This window comes from Zonotrichia albicollis, chromosome 1 (assembly GCF_047830755.1).
Source record: "Zonotrichia albicollis isolate bZonAlb1 chromosome 1, bZonAlb1.hap1, whole genome shotgun sequence".
Taxonomy (NCBI): domain Eukaryota; kingdom Metazoa; phylum Chordata; class Aves; order Passeriformes; family Passerellidae; genus Zonotrichia; species Zonotrichia albicollis.
Genome location: NC_133819.1, coordinates 137,374,040 through 137,395,279, shown reverse-complemented (window position 1 = coordinate 137,395,279; position 21,240 = coordinate 137,374,040). Strand labels below are relative to the sequence as shown.

The 21,240-nt window shown below is 36.0% G+C and overlaps 1 protein-coding gene across 3 annotated transcripts in view; it reads right to left on the bottom strand.

Moving 5' to 3' along the window:
- Positions 1-21,240, bottom strand: part of TAF2 (TATA-box binding protein associated factor 2) — a 61,205-nt gene that overhangs the window by 14,994 nt on the left and 24,971 nt on the right. For all 3 annotated transcript variants that reach the window (XM_014263956.3, XM_026799502.2, XM_014263960.3), the window contains exons 13-22: positions 19,835-19,949; positions 19,625-19,734; positions 18,933-18,998; positions 16,769-17,021; positions 13,188-13,328; positions 11,746-11,856; positions 10,240-10,433; positions 9,553-9,692; positions 3,922-3,991; positions 2,283-2,392 (exon numbers count right to left, since the gene is read on the bottom strand). In XM_014263956.3, the coding sequence (XP_014119431.2) occupies positions 2,283-2,392; positions 3,922-3,991; positions 9,553-9,692; positions 10,240-10,433; positions 11,746-11,856; positions 13,188-13,328; positions 16,769-17,021; positions 18,933-18,998; positions 19,625-19,734; positions 19,835-19,949 (1,310 nt within the window). The remainder of the gene's footprint in view (positions 1-2,282; positions 2,393-3,921; positions 3,992-9,552; positions 9,693-10,239; positions 10,434-11,745; positions 11,857-13,187; positions 13,329-16,768; positions 17,022-18,932; positions 18,999-19,624; positions 19,735-19,834; positions 19,950-21,240) is intronic.

Genomic DNA, 21,240 nt, shown 5'->3' with positions numbered 1-21,240 from the left:
CTCCTCTCCCACAAATATAACAGTTTAAGTAATCCAGGCCCACCAGAGTACGGCATTTTCTGTGCTTAAGATACACTTCCTTCATTATTCCTGCCTCTTATTAGCTCTTACTTGCTTTCTTTGTAAACTTTCCTGTTTTAAAGGAAGGCTTTAAGTTTCCTGAGTTCCAAGTTAGACAGGTTTAGTAGACCAAGACTGGAAAAGCAAATGCTATAATAACATAATGAAAAATAGAAGAAAAATAACCACACCCATATGCCTTCATTTTTCAAGCTGCACTCTTTAAGTTTTTTTACTGGACAACTAAATAGAAGACTGTTACCAAACTGGCTTCCTGTATCAATGGATTTGCAGATATTCCATAAATCCGTGGAATATCCACAAATATTTGTGGATATTATTATACTGTATTATATTATTTCCAATATTTCTGGATATTCCACAAAATACATTAAGAGCTTTAAGCATGACTAAGATTTTTACTCTCTGGAAACTGCACTAATAAGAGAAATGCACAAGCATGCTTTTTAACATCATTACTACATCATGAGCTTCACTGAATACTCAATACTTTAATTTGTATTCATACTCAAAGTATGTATTCTTACTGCATAAAGCAATGCTTTATTTTTTATTATTTTTCACTACAAACTGTGTACTGCTTTAATATCTTCATAGACAAATGGTCTAAGCACGTTTGGCACCAATCACAACAGAAAGACATTTAACATCTGGTGCAGTGCTGCAAATACAGCAGTTCTGGTGTTAACTCAGCCCAGCTCTTGACTGATTGCAAGTTTATTGAACATATTGTTCCCTAGCAGGAATTGAACTATATCTGGTAAACACGACACAGATGTGCCAACTGCCATATTAATGTGGCTGTGCAAGACTTAGCACAAAATAAAATTACAAGATCTATCCCTGTAAATAGTAGTTTTATAGGGCCAAAATAGTGTTTGGAGTAAGCTTAGCTTGCCCTTACCAGGGCAAATTACCTTACAAATTACCAGCTACACATACCCAGTTACAAATGAAAGCAACATGAATACTAATCTGGACATTTTTAATATTAAAATACTCCCCAGAGAATGACACATTCAAAAATATTAATTGTAGAACTATTATGATATTATCAATTTAATTCAGATTTACACAGAAAAAAACCCATTACATATATCAATCAGAGTCTGTTCTCCATTACATGTGCTTATGCTAAATGAAAGCAACTCATGATTCTAGAATCATGCACCTTTAAACCTGGCTGCTAGCTTGTCACATCTCAACAATTTTTTTCAAGGCACCCTGGAATGCCACAGTTATCCCTTACAGAAATTTAACTGAAACATTATGTCATCTTGAGGCATAGAAATTTAGGTGCTTAAAGCCCCATGAACCTTAATAAGCATGTATACCCTATTTGTTACTTGCAAAAAGAGGTAATGCTTGTAACACTGCACACACTCTTCTCTCATGAAAAAGCAAAAACAAATTCTCTGATGGGAACATCAAAATTGTTTATTTTCTGTGTCTGACACTTGGCAATTCCTATGAAACTGAACTACTAGTAGTTTCTCCACTTCAACCCCTGGAGTGTAGCTGTAAACTTTTAAACACTGAATATAATGACACACAGAGAACAGAAAGCCTGCAATGACCTAAAAAAGCTACATAAATGTTTATATGTAATCTGTGTGGAAATGTGCCAGATGTTAAAGGGCAGTTTGTCAGGACTGGATAAAACTGCTTCAGTAATGAAGAACAGTCAATGGTAAAGATGCAGGCCCTTCTCTCACTAGGATCTTTCGTAATCTCACAAGGCAAACTGAGTTTTAGGTCTATAATGCACTTCTAAAAATCTCATTTAAATTATCTGTATCAATGCTGTCCTCTCATATTCTCTGAGAGTTTAGAAAGAGGACAAAAAGAGACCATCTAATGTAAAGCAAACTCTAAGTGTTACACAGACACTGTTATCTGAGGAAACACTTGCTTTGTACAATTTTTAACATTCCAAGTATGATTCTGTGCAGAAGGACATCAAAGCACACTACATCAGTAACCAGAAGAATTAAAAACAAGGTTTGGTAGCCTATGTCACTAAGAGTGTTCTGGAAGTACATAGATGATATTCAGCTTCTGAGACTGGATTTTCAATTTCTGACTACTGAAACTAAGAGAGCTTTTGGCATATTCTGAAACAAGTTTTTAATACTTCTTTCAAAAAACCTCACAATAAAACTCTAACACAACAAAACCACTAACAAATCAAAAACCCTAACCGGAATTCATCAGTTTCCAAAGCTGATCAACCAAAGCTTCATTACATAAAGGGGACTCCATATTCTTGGTGAAAGGTGGATTCTTAGTCAGCATATCCAAAATCTTATGCCTGAAAGAAGCACAAAAATAATCTTTATTAAATCCAAAAGAAAAACCCTAAGGATACAAAGTCTGTTCAGTTTCCAATATTCTTACAAACTTATTAAACTTACAGGATTACTTCCAAATTTTTAACCAACGTTTTATGCCTTCTTTCTTCTTCCTTCTGTCCACAATAAGCATTAGACACACATTCACCATCAGCAGTATAACTCAGAGATAAAATAAGGTGCAAAGCAGCAGGATGTTTTTAGACATAACTGTTAACAGTTGTAGGCTACATTATTAAGCTCTTCTATTTAGTCATGATCATTTTTTGCACATTAACTTGGAAGTTTACCAAGAAGATGTAACACTGGCAAATAAACTCCTTACATACTGATATCAAAGAGTTTTTAAATTAGTGTAAATGTTTATGACTGATACAAAATGCCAGGCCCAAAATCAGTGACTTGCACGCTTTCCTGGAAACAAACAATGCCATCTCTTATGTTGCTTTGGTTTCTGAAGATCCTGAACTTACCATGCTGCTTACAGTATTTACAGACTGAGCTGAAACGAGATATATTTTTGTTTCTTCAAACCTGGCCTTGAAAACATTTAATGAATTCTTTGTTTCATTACTTATTATTTTAACAATTTTCCTCTGTATAGCCAGCTTTCATCTTGCAGTCTGACACATTTGGAACAGAAGACTCTTGCAGATACTTTTTTCTTTTTGCATTTTCTTTTAAAAGAGGCTAAAATATTGCACTCAATTCAAAATTTAAACTCCTCTTTAAAAGGATACAAATAAAATTAATCTCCTTCTTAAACTGAAGCTAAACCTGTATTTATTTCCATTAACAAGAATGACAGAAATGAAACAGAACAACCTTGCAGCTATGGTATTTTAAGAAATCACCTATAAAGAGAGAGTAAAAGTAATATTATTTAACTTTGAAACTCAGTATTTCAATGGTAGTAATAACAATAAAGTGTTGGGAAAAAACAATTATTATGAACCTTGGTGTTCACAGGTTTGTAATAGACATGGTTGGCTGAAATACCCAACCACTCATGTGAAAATGAAGTTGAAACAAGAAATACTAGAAATTTCACCACATTTTCACATGATCCTTTCACCCCATCTACAGTCTGATAATTGTTTTACACCCCTTGGTGTCCAAACATTATGTGCACTATGTCTCAGCCTCTGTCTTTTCTAAATATCATGAAGAACTTTTTTGCCATATGCAACATCATATTTATACTCTTTATTTATGATCAGGAAAGAATCTCTAACTTCAGACTTCTGCCACAAGGTAGAACAAAAAAGACAAAAATAACATAATGCAGAATAAGAACAGAATATACTAATTTTTGAGATGTGAACTGTTGAAACATCTAAACATATTTCAATTAACGTAAAATAACAGGAAGGAAAAACAGTTTTGAGAAGAAGCACTTAAGGATCTGATCTATTCTAGTGATTCCAGGTGAAGAATTTACTTAATAGCCTCAGCATTAGTAAAAAAACCTGTCTCTTTATTAACTCACCTTATGTAGGGTACAGGATCATTTTGAACCATTGAGAGCAGCCACTGTAATTCTTCATAGCTCCTATCAACTGCAAAGCAAAATAAAACAAAATGCCTAGTAATACATATAAACTGGAAGGATTTTGATGAAGACAATCATGAGTTTGTGAATTAGCACATAAAGAGCATGAATCATTGCAACTAAAGAGGAATTCCACTAATTACAGAGTCAATTCAAAGTAAAAAGTGTCTTACTTTACATGGAAATATAAACATTTACAAAATTCTTACATGCTTCAGTGGTTCAATACCAATCAATTTGACTATGTGCATGAGCATTGATTGGGAAAATCAGAGTAAAGGCTGATCTAGATATTGTGTGCTTCCTAAAATGAACACATTCTAATATCCTTTCAAGAATCAGAAGCATAACATCTTCTGCAGAGAATATGCAATTCTCATACACAGGAATCTGTGAAAGATCACTATCTTTACATAGGACAAAAGGGGGACTACTATAGGGATTATATAAAACTGCAATCATGCTCCCCTCATTAGCCTTCATTAGTTTTACAAATCATTATACTTTGCAGCTAAAATGGATTTTGAAACCTATCAGCACATGCTTGTAGAAAATTGGAAACAAAGTCAGCTTGTTAGTTTGAGATGTAACTTATATTACAAAATTTCTTTGATTATCAGAGTAATATTGCAGAATAGGAAAATACACAGGAAATCATTATCACTCATTACACAAAACAAGAAAGAATTTTTATCGTGATCTTTTTGTCAGGTGCCTAACTGTAAAGATTTTTACAGCAGCACTCTCTTCTCATTTCTTCAAAACAATGAAGACAGTGTATTAATCATTCCTGAATAGAGAGGTCCAAAACCATTTCTATTGCTTCCCATCTTGTGGTCCTAGCAATGTATTTCTTTCTTCCCCTAGTTAATTGTCTTTTTAGCTCTAAATACCTAAGTTCAACTTTTCTTCCTTACTTTGGATTGTTTTCAGCCAACAATTTTAAAATATAACTTGTTTAGTCCAATTAATTCTAATACCTGTTATTTTTTTTTTTGTTATTTCACTACAGTAAGTTGCTTTTAACAGAAGAGGCATTTGTTTATAATATAAGAACCAGCACTTCATTCTATTATAAGTTTTAAAAATGCTTTGGACAACTAGAACATAAGACCCCTTTCTGGGCTAGGAGAATCAACTGCATTAAAATATTGTTTAGAGGATGGCTGGAGAGTCTTTTGCAGGCCACTTGCAAGCCAGCCCTGCTCTTCCCAGCCAAAACAAAGCTGGTTACACTGGTGAGGCTCCACTAAGCCCTGTTTAGAGGCAGAATGTACCCTGTGTGTAGCTCCCACAGTGCACTGCTCAGAGCATGGCCACGCAGTTCTGGATGATGCCAGAGCAAATCTGTATCCATACACACCAGATCTACAATCTCAGATTTGCCTTAAAAACTAGAAACCTTTGAAAAACTATGCAGAGAACATACTTTTAAGGGATTAGTGACTTCCTGTGCTCAGCTCAATGCACAGCTGCTCTTCCTGGCTTGGGAGAGAAGGCAGCTAGAACACTGCAAACAAAAGTTGTTTTGCATGAAACAAAAATAGTACTTTATTACCACACAGCAACGAATTGCAACACTGCAAACATGAAGTCACAATCATTAACAAAATGTAATTATTTTGACTAACAAAATGGATTTTAAAATGCTTTTTAATTAGAAAATGAAAAGTCTGGGAGATTAATCCTTTAGGCTGATTGTACTGGATAACAAAACCAGGTAACACCACACTTTTGTGATTAAAAATATAAATTATGTTTTAAACTTATTTCTGCTAGAAATTAAGCAAGTCTTCCCTGCTATTTGCCTTATAGTGTAAACTAAGCCTTCTAGGCTTCCAAAGCTTTGCAACTAATGCATTTGACCCGCTCTTCAAATTTATATAGGAACTATGAAACAATTTGGACGGCAATGATAAAGTAAACCTGACTTCAGGCAGAACAAATCTTATTAACCAGAAGAACCATATACTAGGCCTGGTTTGGAGACCTCACAAGATCATCTGCTCCGGCCCTCCATGGGGAAGGGAGCCTAGATGTGATTACCTAGCACTCTGTCCAACTGCATCTTGAACATCTCCAGCAACAGTGACTCCACTACATCCATGGTGAAGCTGTGCCACTGACTGATTGCTCTCACTGCAAAAAAATCTCTTCTTGTATCAAGATGAAACATCTCTTGGTGCAACTTGTACTTGTTAATCCTTCTCCTTTCCATGTGGAGGAGACAGACACTCCATCCACTTGGCAGCTGCACTTCAAGTACTGGAATATTGTGATGAAGCCCCCCTAAGCCTTCTCTTACCAAGGGAGAAAAGAGGTAACTCTGTCACTCCTCCCACACAGAGCATGTCCTGCACCCCTCTGATAATCTCCATGGCTCCTTTTTGGACCCTCTGCAGTCTGCCCACAACTTTCTTGAATTGTGAGAGCTGCAACTATACACACTGCTTGAAGTGCAGACTGAGTACCAAGTAGAGTGGGATGATCACATCTCGGTCTCGTTGCTATTGCCCCTGCAGAGGCAGCGCAGGATCTGATCTGCTGCAGCCACACACTGCTGACTCGTGGGCAGCTTCTCATCCACCAAGACCCCCAGGTCGCTTTCAGTGACTCTGCTTCCCAAGCACAGGTCCTGGCCTGTTCTGGGCTCTTTGGTTATGCTGCCCCAGGTGCAGGACCTTGCACTTGTTTAACTTCATCCAGCTGTTGTTCTCCTGCTCTCCAGCCTGTCTAGGTCTCCCTGTGAGATGTCCCTCCCTTCTGACATGTCCACCTTGCCACCAGCATTCTCATCCATAAACCTGGTGAGGCTGCTTTCAATGCTGTTCTCCACATAATTTCTGAAGATGCTCCCTGGGCACTCATTTGTGACAGACTGCTAGCCTGAGTAAAAGCCACTGATCACCACCCTCTGAGTGTGGCCCATGATCTGAATTCTTACCCACTGCACTGACCACCCATCCTGTCTGTAGCTTGTCTGTTTGTCTAGGAGAAGGCTGTGGGAAAAGCAACATGTGTAGATTTTCATACTTCTGGTAGATATAAACACATGTGATTCCCTTCTGAAACAAAAATCCTCTTGTGATTTTTTTTTTTTCAAATTACAAGCAGTGTTGTCTCAGTTCTCAATTGCAGCAGAATATCTTTGACACTGAACATTAACATCCATCAAATTAGGTAATGGTTATTTATTTAGAATAGTTTGCTATCTCTTCTAAGTATGCAACTACCTTGTTCTATACAAGTAACTATTAATAGTAATATAGCCTCTCACAAGTTAACTTTAAAAAGTTAATAACCTCTGTCCACTTCAAGCCACTTTAGATAAACTGTCCAAGCCCTTGTATGCTGCCTCAAGCATTTTAAAAAGTTACCATTTCTCAAAAAACCCCTTGCTATTAATGGCAAAGAAAACAAGTTATTCAGTTCCATGAAGAAATTACTTCTTTTCAAGTAACTCAAAAAAAGGTAGTGTTATTCCTACTCTGAAAGTTCCACCCAGAAAACACAGACTTTCCTTTTTATGGAAATTACAAAATCTGTCAGCTTCCTTTACAAGAACTGTTAAAAGCCAGCTTTGGCACAAGCAACAGGCATTGAGAGCCGCTGGTCTGCATCCAGTGTGAACTGGAAACCAGGTAACTGGGAACAGTAAGAATCAGATCTCTTGGCAATAGAAGGCCAATCATTTCTCCTACCAAAGCCAGGTTTAGGGCTCTGCAAGACAAGCACAGCTAACTTCTCTATGGCTAAAGGAAGAAGTCAGTTAGCACACTTAGTTTCTGGATCATCCCTCCACCAAAAACCCACCAGTCTTACAGCAGGAGCAGGAGCTCCTGTGCTCAGTGCTGGAAGCTTGTATTTGAAAAATGACTGATGACCAGCTAGTTAGCAGGCTGTGTGGTGAATTGCAGTAACTTTATAGAAGGTAGATATTTGCATCTGCTACCTCTGCATCAGAGAAAAAGCTGTTAGCAAGGTGCAAGGCAGTTAGGTACAGCAGTAGTCCAGTCTGTCGTTATCAGATCTCACAGTGAGCTCAGTCAAAAACTGTTCAGCTCAACCACTGATTTCAAGTAATCCACTGCTTTTCACCATTCAAATTTTAGCTTCCTGTACGTTTCAAGCAACTTACCCTATTGTCTTGTCTTGACCCCGTTTGATCAGCTGTTTTAAATATGTACTTTATTACTTCATAGTACAAACACTTCCTTATTCGAGCCAGTTATTAACTATAAATATCATCCATAAAAGGTCAAGAATTTAATGAGAAAATATTATTTCTATCAGTTTGTCTTTCCACAGGGTGGGATGAATTAGTGAGGAGATTCTTCTAAAGGAAAAGAGCTGATGAGTAAGCAATTAGCCCACCAGAGAGAGATATGCACAGCACTAGCACAGCACTGAATTCCAGCAGTGTATCACTCACAGGATCACCAGTGGATTAAGGATACAGAGTGTCTGGTGGATTACAGGAAGGAGCCTGCTGGGTGCACAGCCTCCCTCACAGTTATCAGCTGTTTGGAATGACAGCCTGCTTTCAGTCTGTGACTGGATGCCTGAGTTTCACCAAATGCATTCACTCAAAGATTCCAATTGCCTTAAAACCTCCCACTGCTTATCTACTTTGAGAAGTCTCTGGACAGAGAGACAGGAGTAATGTCAAAGTAATACAGTCCTTAAAAAAAAGAAGAAAACAATTATTTGTGTAACAGGCAAAGGAAACCCTGAAAACAAAACAAACCCATGAAATCTGAAGCAAAATAATCAGAAATCTAGATCCACCAGTCTGCTACAGAGGAAGAACTGAAGGACTTGGCCGCTTTGAAAGGTATAAACCTCCAAACACAAAAGTACTACAAATCTCCTAAAAAAAAGAAAGACTAACCCAAATAAATAAACAGGACAATATAATACTAAATTAACTTTATGTGATGCAAATCACTGAAGCTGTAATTTCTAACTACCATTAGAAATCTGTCAGGAGTGAGTATCAACTACAGAGCATTTAAGAAGCTGTCCAGGGATTTTTTTTTTCATGGACCTGCAATAGTCAACTAAGATTAAGGTAATATTAAAAGAATGTAAACATCTCAGAAACATAAGCTATGCATAAGGAATGGCAAAACAAAATCAGCCGAAATATCTCTACAATAATCTAAGTTTCTAAAATTTATAACCACAAGATGCAGGCAAAAATCACAATTAAAATATCAGGAAGAAGGTAAAGCAAAATCAGTGACTTTGACTAGCAATTATGGCTGAAATCAACTGAATCAAAGTCACTCCAGCGTTAAAAACAAATTACCAAATCCCCTTACTGCCACTCATTATTTCAAAACATTGGTATCTGATTCAATTTGCAAAGCACTGAGAAACAATACTCAGCACATCTTCATAACAGTCGTACCTGCTGGGACAAAACAGTAATAGAAACCTCAGTTTCTTATTAATACACCTGTGATGTATTAATGGTGGACACTATTTCAGCCTAATATCAATGAGGTAAGCATTACATTTGTATGAGAAATGTTACAAAATGTGAAAGTACTTGGAAGAAAGTACCTTTTGTATAATCGACAACAGCCTCCAGCGCCGCTATCCGGACGTCGATGAAGTGCCCGTACTCTGCGTACGACTTGAAGAGAGCAGGGTCGCTCGGGACATGGCCATTCTTCTGAAGCACCCGAATGGCTTTTAAACAGCTGGAAATGGTAGCAGAATAAAATACACATCAGCTTTATGGAATACCAGCCAAGAAAAATAAAATTACTTTCTTCCAAGAACTGCAAATCTTCTGAATTACGTTATCCACATTAACATGATTAACATGTTACAATTTCTTTCACAGCACTAACACACAGCTCTTATTATCTCTGATTAGGCAGAAACACAAACAAAATTTTCCATTCTGTCAAATCCATTGACTGGTTTCAGTACAGCCATGATAACTTAGAGAAAACACAGCTCAGATGATGTTGCATGCCCTACAGTTATTGTTACAAGGCAAAACTTTCACAAATACTCTTCTTAAAGAGGCATGGGATGATCAAAATTACGACTGCTACAAAAGATCTACACTGACAAAAATTAATGCTGAAAAGTAAAGCAATCAAGACAAACTTGCATTATCAGCTTTTGAAACTTGAAAGGAATTAGACATTTAAGATTAAGACATACAAGCTAAAATCTCAAAAGCTAACTACAGAAAGGTACATAAAACCCAAGAAAAGCAACGTCATTAAACCATACCTGACTGTGATAGTATGTCTGTAACTGGGAAGAAGCTTCTCCATATTCAGAAAACGGGTAATTTCCTCAAGAATAAGTCGCACATCAGGATTTAAGTTATCCAATGTTCGAACTTCATTGTTCACACTGACTGCAGGAGTCACAGAGTTGGCTAGGGCATCAATCAACTCAGCACGGTAATAGTTGTCTGAAAACTACATAAAACCAACATTTAACACAAGAAAATATAAAAATATATATCTTTTCAAAGCTAAGAAATGTTTAAGCCCTGTTACAGAACAGATCTTATAATCAAGACCATGGGAGAAACTGCATAAGAAAGGAAAACAGGAAAAAAAAGGTTCTGAAAATCATACTATTAATCCAGCCAGCAACTTCATGAGCTTCTGAAGCAAACTAGTAAGCTCACTGCTGCTTAGTGAAAAAAAAAATCTTTCTTCTTCATTCACCCTTCTTACCTGGGCTCATAGTTTCACCCCTTCCATTATGCTGTCTTTTGCATCTGTTGGTTGTGTTAATAAGCAGCAAAACATATAAAATTTAAAAAAATCAGAAAGAAGTACTAGCTTTGAGTATTAGTTACTTTAACCTAAAGAAACCCAACATCTGTCAGATCCAGCAGAAGATGTTAAACATGTGTAGAAGGGACACATGGAAAGGTGAGGCTGAGATGTCAGCACATGTCACCCTTTTATGTGACTACTGATGCCTGCATTCATGTGTCCAACTCTCTACCTCTCTCCATCCATCATCCTTATTTCAGTAACAAGCAGCACATGTCTTGTTATAGTATGTGTTCTACACACACAAAAAAAATGAAGTTTAAGACACATTAGACTGGTTCCACTTCACTTTGAATACTTATTGGGAAGATTATGCTAGGCTCCTAGCTACAGAGATGGAATTCTGTATCATCTCAGGATCTTAAAGGTCCTCTCATCATCCTTCAGAGGCAGTCTGGGAAGGAACTTGGGGTGACAACATTTCCAACTCAGATGGTTCAGTTTAGTGATGAAACAACATAAACCTGTGGTTCACCTGTTATTTAAGCAGATGAAGACAATCTAGTTTTGTGAGCTAGAAATGATACTCAGAACACAGAATTCTAGAGTCCTGTATAGTGTTAAAAAAGATTATTTCCTTTCCTTGCTCTTTCAAATACTCCTCTCAAGGTAAATAAACATCAAAAAACTAGTGCTGAACTTCTCATGCTACATTTCCTCCAAACACTTGGGTCTTTGAATGAAAAAAGAGTAAAGCAAGAAAAGTATGTGTGCAAAGGAAGACAAGCATTAACAACAAGCACACAGAGCTTTGAAACATCCAAGAAGTGCTGCCATAGAAATGTCAGCTACAGAACATTCTCTAACATTTACCACATCACCTTTTCATCAACTCTGAGCTAGGTATTTGCAGTGGTGGCATCAAAGATCATGCAGTGTACTAACTGAAACTTTTTTCACCAAAAGAAAATCAGTGAGAGATTAAAATAAACACTGTCTTTACCTTATTCTTCCTGTTATCGTTATACTTGATCAAATCCAAAATAAACATTAAAACCTCCTTAGGACAAAGGTTGTGAACATCTCTCAGAAGGGCCATGGCAACAGGCATAGTCTGTGTAATAAAATTAATTAATATTACTCTTTACATTATTGAAATGATAGTTACACCCTGAAAAGAGGTACATCCTGAAAATCAGCAATTAACAAATTTACAATAGCAGGTGTATGAAAAGCTGTATTTACATAATTTTTGACAGTAAGACCATGTACTTTATAATTTTCAGATCAAATAAACTACGTAGTTATTGCTCAGTAATTAGTCACAATACAGACATTTAAAAAAAAAGTACATCCAAAAAACAGACTTTCAAGTCAAGACATTATCAAAAAGGTATCAAATGAAAAAAAAGACACAGAAAATTCTGATGGAATTTGAGATAGACACACTGAATTTTAGAGTTTTCATGTGAACATGATGTCTAAGCTTCCACTTTCACTGAGATATACAGACCCAACAGGGTCAGTGAAGCCTGAAGAACTATTACCCAGACAGCTGTTATTCTGAATTGGCAGTTATTTTAGAGTGAGCTAAGCAGATCTCTAGGCTCTACTCAACACAGATTTTAGAATCTTACTCTAGATTTACAAACTTGGCACACAGGATTAAAAAGGGAGAAAAAGATAAGATTTAGTGGTAAAGACTGAACAATGACAAAAAAGCAGAAAAATGCAAAAAGAAGGTCCAAGAATGACATGAAGAATGAAACAGTTTTGGACAGAGTGAAAAAACCAAAATTGGAGCCCTCTATAAAATCATTGATATGAAATCTATGAAAAAAGAACTCAATCACCCAGTCAAGTGAATCTTGAGAGAAAAACATTGTCATTAATCCTGTTATTCAATGAACAGCCATAGGTTACAGCAGAAAAACCTGTGCTAACACCAAAATATACAGTGGCAATATGTGATGCTGACAGTAGAAAGAAGAGGGCAAGAAGGATTACGCAATGTGTTGAACTAAAGATGTCCACCAATTTAAGAGTTACAAGATTTTACTTGCAGTATGATATAACTGCTATTAAAGAATTAAGGCAGTTGCTGAATTCACCTAAAAGATAAAAGTACAGTCCTTACAGTCCTATTTAAGAATGAACTCACAAATAATTGCAAGTAATTATATAATAATTTATAATTCTCCATTCTTCTGAAGAAACTGCTAATTTAACTTCAGCTAATCAGATAAAAATAGCTAATAATTTGTTAACTGATTTTAATAAGATTGAATAAACTGAAGCCATATGAGAAAGAATCAGTTACTTTGATTTTTATTAAAGAGGAAATCAGGTTTATGCTATCCACATTCCTGTAACTGTCAATTGGAGGACCATTTTTATATTTTTGATAATTCTTTTAAAACATTCATTGAGAAAAATTAATTTTACCTTTTGAAGAAAGTAGCTCTGAAAGTTCATGAAGTTGTTGGTCTTCACAATGTTTGGACAAGTCTTACAACAAAACATTCGGGTAAAGAGTGACTTCATGGCTGGTGGTCCTGTCCACGTACTTACCATGGAATTTGCAATCTGAATAAGTAGGGGGAAGGGAAATCATATTAACATGACCACTGCAAGTTTAGTTTGGCTATAGAAAAATACACATTTCCCATAATCAAAAAGGGTAATTGCCAAGAACATTCTCTCCTTTAAATAAATACTTACTTTCATGAGTGTATTATCTTATATTAGCTAAGTTTTCACTGTCATTCCCAATATATCTTATCTACATTAAAGGTAAGTGTTATGGAAATTGTTCCATTTGGAAGACATCTGCAACTAACTATCCTTCCATGATAAACTTCTGTTCTTAATTATTTTCTCTTTTATATATTTTAGATTAATATTCTGTGTTTACTAAGCCAAGTTCTCTGACTCCACGGAAGCCAGTAATGGAAGGGGATTTTGCAATACCAACTTCCCAAATTTACCCTGCCAGTAACCTCAGCCTAGACTTTAAACAGGCCTTAGCCACCCCAAGAATAAAAGACCACCCCTAAAGTTAAAGGCAAGGCAGTCCCCTCTAACTTTAATTGTCATTTATTGAAGACTGTGCACTGAGAACAATTTATTGCTATAGTCTGCTTTGGTTTAAGACAGTGAAGGTTCCACAAAGACAGAACTGCTTTTTGTGCCTTCCCAGCATCCTGGGTTTCATACATTTGCTGTAAGAAGCACTGAAAGCCTGCACAACACCTGTGCCTGCTGATGGTTAATCTGCCCGATGTGTGTGTGCACACAAATGGGATCAATGCACCCTACAAAGATGCAGGATTTTCCTTTGCAGACCCACCACAAACTAAGGAAAAATCTGTTCTTACAAAGAAAAACTTGAATTTGATGATTTCTTTCTAGATTAAGTAGCTTGTTTCAAAGGCTACTACATATGCAGTAAGTGAAGAAAAATCAAGAGGCTATCTGAAAATGCACAGCAATCCACTTCATCATTGCTTTTGGGAAAGTGTGGTGCTTTATAATTAAAAACCATTTTTCCACTAAGTCAGGCTTCAAGGGAAAGTCAGAGAGGGAAAATACTGCAATTGATCTTCCCCTTGCAATAGCTGAGGGAAAATACTGCAATTGATCTTCCCCTTGCAATAGCTGAAGTGTTTGAACTAAAGACGAAGGTTTTTCTGAAGATGTAGCCTTTTATGAAAGCTACAGTAACTCTTCCTGCAGAGGAAGATTAATCCTAAAGACGGCTTAGAAACCATGATAAAGAACTTAAAACTACATATACAAAATTTATGTAGCAGTGTCCAATAAAACTCAATCCCCAAAAGATCAAAGTGCCCTATGTTTACGTGATATTCACCATTCCATTAATATCAGGGTGTATATTTTGAAATATTAGCTTCTTACTGAAAGCATTTAAATTCACAAAGTCTGCAGATAAACAACTATTTTCAATTAAAATCAACAGTAGTTAAACCATCATCTTTTCAGTATTTTTTGTCTTATCATGCGTTGTCACTCATTTGATTTTCTCTTTACTGACAGAATCTGATTTTTCTACTTAGTCTACTGAGACATGATACATTCTGAACTAAATGTAACTGCAAGTTCCCCATACAGTAGTGCAAATGACCAGTGTTGCATTTCTACTTAAAAAGGCAGGAGGCACACTCCATTTCTGCACCATTCAATTCAGCACAGCGTAAAAATGTAGACAACGATTTAACTCACATGCACATCTATGAATCTCCTCAACGTTTGGGAGGGAGAAGTTTGTGATGGTAGTGTTCCTACTGCAAAGTTTATAACACATCACCTACACTGCAATGGACCTGAAATGGGAAATCAGCCTGTGGAACCTCAGGAATTAAGACTGTGACATTATCTTTTCCTTTCTCTGCATTTGTTATTTGTCCTGAAGGACTCGTGAATGAGACTCACAGTGTGTGTGCACACATGTTCACACATATCCTTAACTTATCAACGAGGATTTAATATGTCTCCTGTATACTTCACTGCTGAGAGACTGAAGTCCTTTTTTACAATGAAGTATACCAAAAAAAGTATAGCAAATTCAGTTTGACAATTGCATATAATTTCTCTGTATCAACATGAGTACACTGAGAATATTTGACAACAGTAACTGCAACCCAGCTAGAAACTGTAAATCAACTAAAAAGAACCCTCCTCCTGAATAATCACGAGGGACTTTGCTTTTTTCAATAAAGAATACAAATCCTGAATATTTACAACCTGAGAAAATTAAACTCAACAATAACAGGAAGTTACTCTTATTAATGTCCTGGTGTTGGAATCAGTAATAGAATGTACTACACTTTTCTCCCAGGTACTTCCATAAACATATCTACAACTTTGTTCTGCCATTCTCCTTCACCTTGATTTCATGTCACAGCCATACTTTTTGCCTGCCTTATTATCTTCTTTTCTGCAAGTCAACCACCTTATCCACAGACCCAAGATTCTCCATACAATTACAAGTGAACAAAACCAGCAATGATTATCTGCAGCCCAACTGCCAAATAAGTTACAGTAAAGACAAAAAACGATAGCATTTAAAGTTGCAACAACTGCTCTTTTAGTATTTATCTCTGGAATATATACAAACAAATATAAGAAGTGAATTTGTTCTAAAAAGTGCATATTTTAAGTCAGATACTGGCAGCACCAATACTAGAACATAAACTGGCAGTTTCATATCAGTGTCTCATATTAAAATAGTTTGTCAAAAACACTGGGATTTTCATTCTCAAAATCTGGCTGAAGGTTTTATTTCTGTACAGGAATGAAATTATTCCCAACAGGTACACAGCAGAAAGTAAGCTATATGTCAATAATCTGAACAAATTGTCTATCAATATGTCTTCATGTGCATAAAAGTCACCAATATGTCATTTTAGAAATTCTTGTTTTTCTGTGTTTCCACCCACTTGTTGTAAAATTAGTTTACTAATTTTCATTCCTAATGCTAAATTTATGTGTAAGGAAAAAAAGATCTTCCCTTTTCAAGAAAATTATTTGGCTTTTTAATATTTAATTGTATCACAACTTGATGTTTCTTTTGTGACCCTATTCAATCTGAAATGATACAGAGCAGCAATCTGAAGTTCAATTAGGAAAAGATGAATTTCAGCACTTCAGAGTTCTCAACAGACTGGCCAAGGAACTTCCCACTAAAATAATAAAAAATATACTTTGGTTCTGAAAAAAATGAAACAAAAGTCTTTTATTTCGGCTACTGAATGAAATCTGGAAAAATCCCTTGTGGTTTTCATGTCGGACATCTCAATTTTGACAATTATGAAAGCCTTCTACAGTCTCCATTTACAGACTAAAATAATACAATTTTCCTTTCAAATCAGTCATGTTAAAAATACTTGGTGAATACATTTAAGAAGCTAAATCTCAAGCCAGTTTAGGAACTGTGATGAGTTTTGACCCATTTTGAGCCATTTACAAAGTCTAGTGGTTTCCTCCCTCACTGCACACAAGCTCACCTTTGCAAGGCAGAAGCAGGCCAGCATTCTCACCCGGTAGAAGCACTGCTCCTGTTCCAGGATGTCAGTCAGGGCAAGCCGGGATGCCGGAGTAGGGAACTTCTCCAGCGCCAGAATGGCTTCTTCTTGTGCCACCACATCTCTCTCATATCTCAGCTGATACTGCCACATGAAATCAGACTGCTCAAACTCCACCTTCCTCAGTACTGACATATCAGGATCTATTCTTATCCAGAGCAAGGGGGAGTCAGCACTAAGACAGACATAAAAAACATTAATAGCTTACAAAATTTCAAGAGTACAGAAATTCTAAATATATTCTAACTTTTTATGAGTTATTTGTAAAGTACTTAAATTCAAAGAACCATAACAAAATACAGGTTAGAGAGAACTTTTGAAAGTCTCCTGCTCCAATCTCCTGCTTCTAGGATGGCAATTTGACAGCCTCCCAGGGCAATCTGTCCACATCTCCAATATATCAAAGTGAATACAGTGGTTTAGTATTTTTAACCTACAGATCTTTGTTTATGGTAAACTACTGTATGATCCCAGTATATTTAATTCTACGTGCTTGGATGCTACAATTTTCCTAATTGATAAGCACTTTATCACCTTCTAAAGGTTAAGACTACAAAAAAAAAATCTAAGAAAGAAAATCTGGTGGTAAATACACTTTTTTAATCAACAGATGTGAAACTCCTTTACAATCACTCACATGCTATGATGTTGAAAGCTGACAAGGGTAACCACGAAAATGATAAAAATCAGGATTAAAGTTATCCCACAGATAAAATGACTCAGTTGTATTCCATCCAAACACACATTTTACATTTTATTATTCACACAGCACTGTGACTGCAGAAGTAATATATGGGAGCAACAAGCACAAATTATGCAATACATTCTCTTACTCATTTTTCCATATAAAATCACAAAATCAAAATACAACAAGGCATCAGGAGAGAGTTTGGACTGATGAAAAGAGCATCATTATAAATATGATGTGTATTTCTGTAAATGTTTGTAGAAAATCCCTAATTGCCACCAAGTTAGTAGTTAGAGAAGAAACAACAGTGCAAGAGTGTATACACAAGATTTAGAAAATGGAATGTGTATTATCACACATGCTTGGAGCAGAGAAGCCCAAACTGGGCAGCAGAATGACCACACCACAGATCAGGTTATCAGATCAAATGCAAGTGTCTTGTATAAAATGCTATCCCAGTTCAAAGGTCATTCTAAGATCACTGAAGTATCAGCTCAGGGTAATGCAGCACGGACCTGAACACAAATGAGCAAAAATAGTCACAAATATTAAGGGTAATTATCCTTCAATACAAGTAAACTATTCATATGTGAACTGTTATATGGAAATTATAGCAATGACTTGCTCAATATAAATACATCTTACAAATTTTTTTCTCATAATGTATTAGATGAGGTTAAATTTATGAGAATCTGCAACACTTTAAAGGTGACAAGCAATCTATCCTTCTTCAAAGAGACACCACTGGCTTTCAAGAGCAGAATATTTACTTCCCTCAGCCAGAAAACCAGGTGCCAACACCTCCACTGTCTCTGAGGGTACTGCTGGCTCCAAGTCAAGGAGGGTAAGGCAGGTATTTACACTGAGCAACACTTTGCTTCCAAAGAGCTTAACAGCTCCAACTGAAATGAATGTCAGTGTGGATTTCACTACAGAGCACTTCATCATTATTTTAATCCAGAGGAATTATTTTGCAATTACAGATTTCAGGAACCTATCTGTATTAGTGACAGTTAAATGTTCCTCATCAAGTTCCAATAAAAATTGCTCTCACTTTGTTTCAAACAAATTCTTGTTTACATTTTACCTATGAAGTCAGCTGAAAGGTCATCATTGGAAATGTGTTAGAGTCAAGAAATTTATTATGACCATACCATGTCCAGATTTTTTATAAAATCTGATTATATTGGTTAACCCATACCTTTTACACTTCGCCAGCATTTCCTAGCTACAGCAGAAAAGTTTCAGCAAAGACACAGAAATGTAAGATAGTCTTGAAAGTTGTCAGTCATATAATAAAGCACAACTTTATTATCCAATCCTTGGGCATAGCATGCTTTAGACAAGGGGAAGATGGCTCAGACTCACACTAAGAAACTCATAAACAAGTCAACTTACTCCATAGCAGAAAGGTCCATGTCCACCTCCTCTCCATTCATCAGTGGAATCTTTTTCTTCTTATTTCTATTAAAAAAGAGGAGGAAAAAAAGTATTACTTACTAGACTGGCAAATATATGTTTAAAAATGCAAAAGTACTCCATGCCTTTCACCAGAGAAAAGCATAATATTCACAAATTTGAGCTATGTATCCATTTCTATAATTTTTACTCCCACTATTTTTACAATTACACATAAACATAGAAGCTTGAGAAGTAGAACTCAAAGTAACTATCAAAATGCATTAGAAGATGGAGAGACTCTATGAGGGAAGTCTGTCCCTTTCCTTGTTCCTTAGGTTTACCCAACAGTCCCGGCATTCTCTCCACTTGAGGCACTCCTCTGGCCTACATATGTCTTCCCTCTAATTTGTGATTCCCATTCAAAGACATTTTGAATTATTTGATTAATTAGTTTTCATTCAACTTATTCTACATAAATTAGGTCTTCGTAAAACTTCTACAAAATTACTTATAATTAAGAACTGTGTAAGGTTTCTTGCTGTCCTTAAAGAGTATGAAATTCTCCACTTACATCACAGGTAAATCTTATTCAGTGAGGTTAAGAAGAAGCATATATTTATCATCAAATGCCCTGAATGTTTTCATAAATCCATAGTAAAAATACCTGCAGTTAGTATTTCAGCTCTTACCTTCTGCTTTTAGAATGGCAAGGTATATCATGTTTAAGACTGTTTTCTTCAATCTGCAATGTATGGTTGAATGAGCCATCAAGTTCTTGCACTGTCACTTTAAGAGGACCCTTCAAGTTCACAAGATTTTGTTATTAACATTAAACTTATGTTTATTAATGTATACACCATACTTGTACTTGTAGGTTAAATATGGAAAATGCACCTTACCACATATTTCTGAGTCCCAGGAGATGTGTAATCTTGTTTTATTTCCAATTCCAATACATTCCGTTTTCTATTAAATGCAAAGCTACCATAAAATTTTACCACTCCACTCTGATCCCTAATAAGCAGTATAGGAATTCTAGTGCACAATGCAGTAGTTATAAAAATGCATAATTCTGAATTCTTAAAACTTGCTTTATGCTTCTTTATTCCTAGAATTTCCCATTCCAAGAAAATTTGGAAATAAAATCACTCATGTTCATTCGCAAAGTTCTGGGGTTTTACATTCCTTAAATTTTTTTCCCTTTCATGTTTCTTACGGAGAAAAACTGAAATGAAATGAAAACTACCTAGTATGAGAAAATTAATTATGAAAACCTATTCTGGACTCCACCACATCCAATGTCCTTGGCATGCTCTCAGAAAAAGTAATTGTGTAAGACTTCAGTAATTTCAATATGGTTTTACTATGTATTTTAGTTAAATAAAACTAAGGGGAAAATGTAGACATTAATATCTGTCTTCTACCCACACTACATTTAACTCCATTATTTTATTATAGTTTTCCAAACTATGTCATGTGAGCATTCATGTGTGTGTGTGTGTGTGTGTGTGTGTGTGTGTGTGTGTGTTCAGGTATACATGAAAGTATACAATATGAATGATAAAAAGTAACAATCTCACTCTAAATTTTTGCCCAGGCAATGAGTTCTTCAAGACAGTTTTTCCTGTGAATAATTTCATTCTTCATTTCTGTATCACAACCATTACTACACTTGACTTATAGTAAACTAAAACCCTAAACTGAAGCATTTTAGTCTAATGCACATGCTCACAAGTCTCTGACAATATGAGACAAAAACAAGGGAGGAAAATCTGTTCTTTCATGTCCCAACATTTAAGGGAAGAGCTTCCATATTCAAAGACATTTCTTCTCATACAGAGGTTATTAACTTTCTTCTCAAAATTTGGCCATTTGACTTAAATATCTCAGACTGGTTCTGTTCATGGATGCTGCCTTCATGAAGCTCTGGGACTTTGTCATCAGGTACAGTTTAAAACATTTTTAGTGTTTTTTCAGCATGAGGTTTACACTCAGCATCAACACAACCCTTGCTAATGGCATAATACAGCCAGCACTACTTAATAGCAGTAAGATCTCCCAAACAACATGAAGACCTTCTGTAAGATCATAGGATCTTACAGGGTAGGAAATCCACTGTCACAGGAATAGCAGCGTTTGAAGCATGCTAGGGAAGTTGCAATCATAGAATTAAATAAAAGTTACAGTTACCAGGATCAACCTTGGGGCGAAGTATGGAAAAGGTGAAAATAATCCCCAAATGTGTGAGGTATAATTCTTTCTTCCTTACAGAACAGATGCAGTTAAGATTCACCCAGCTCAGATA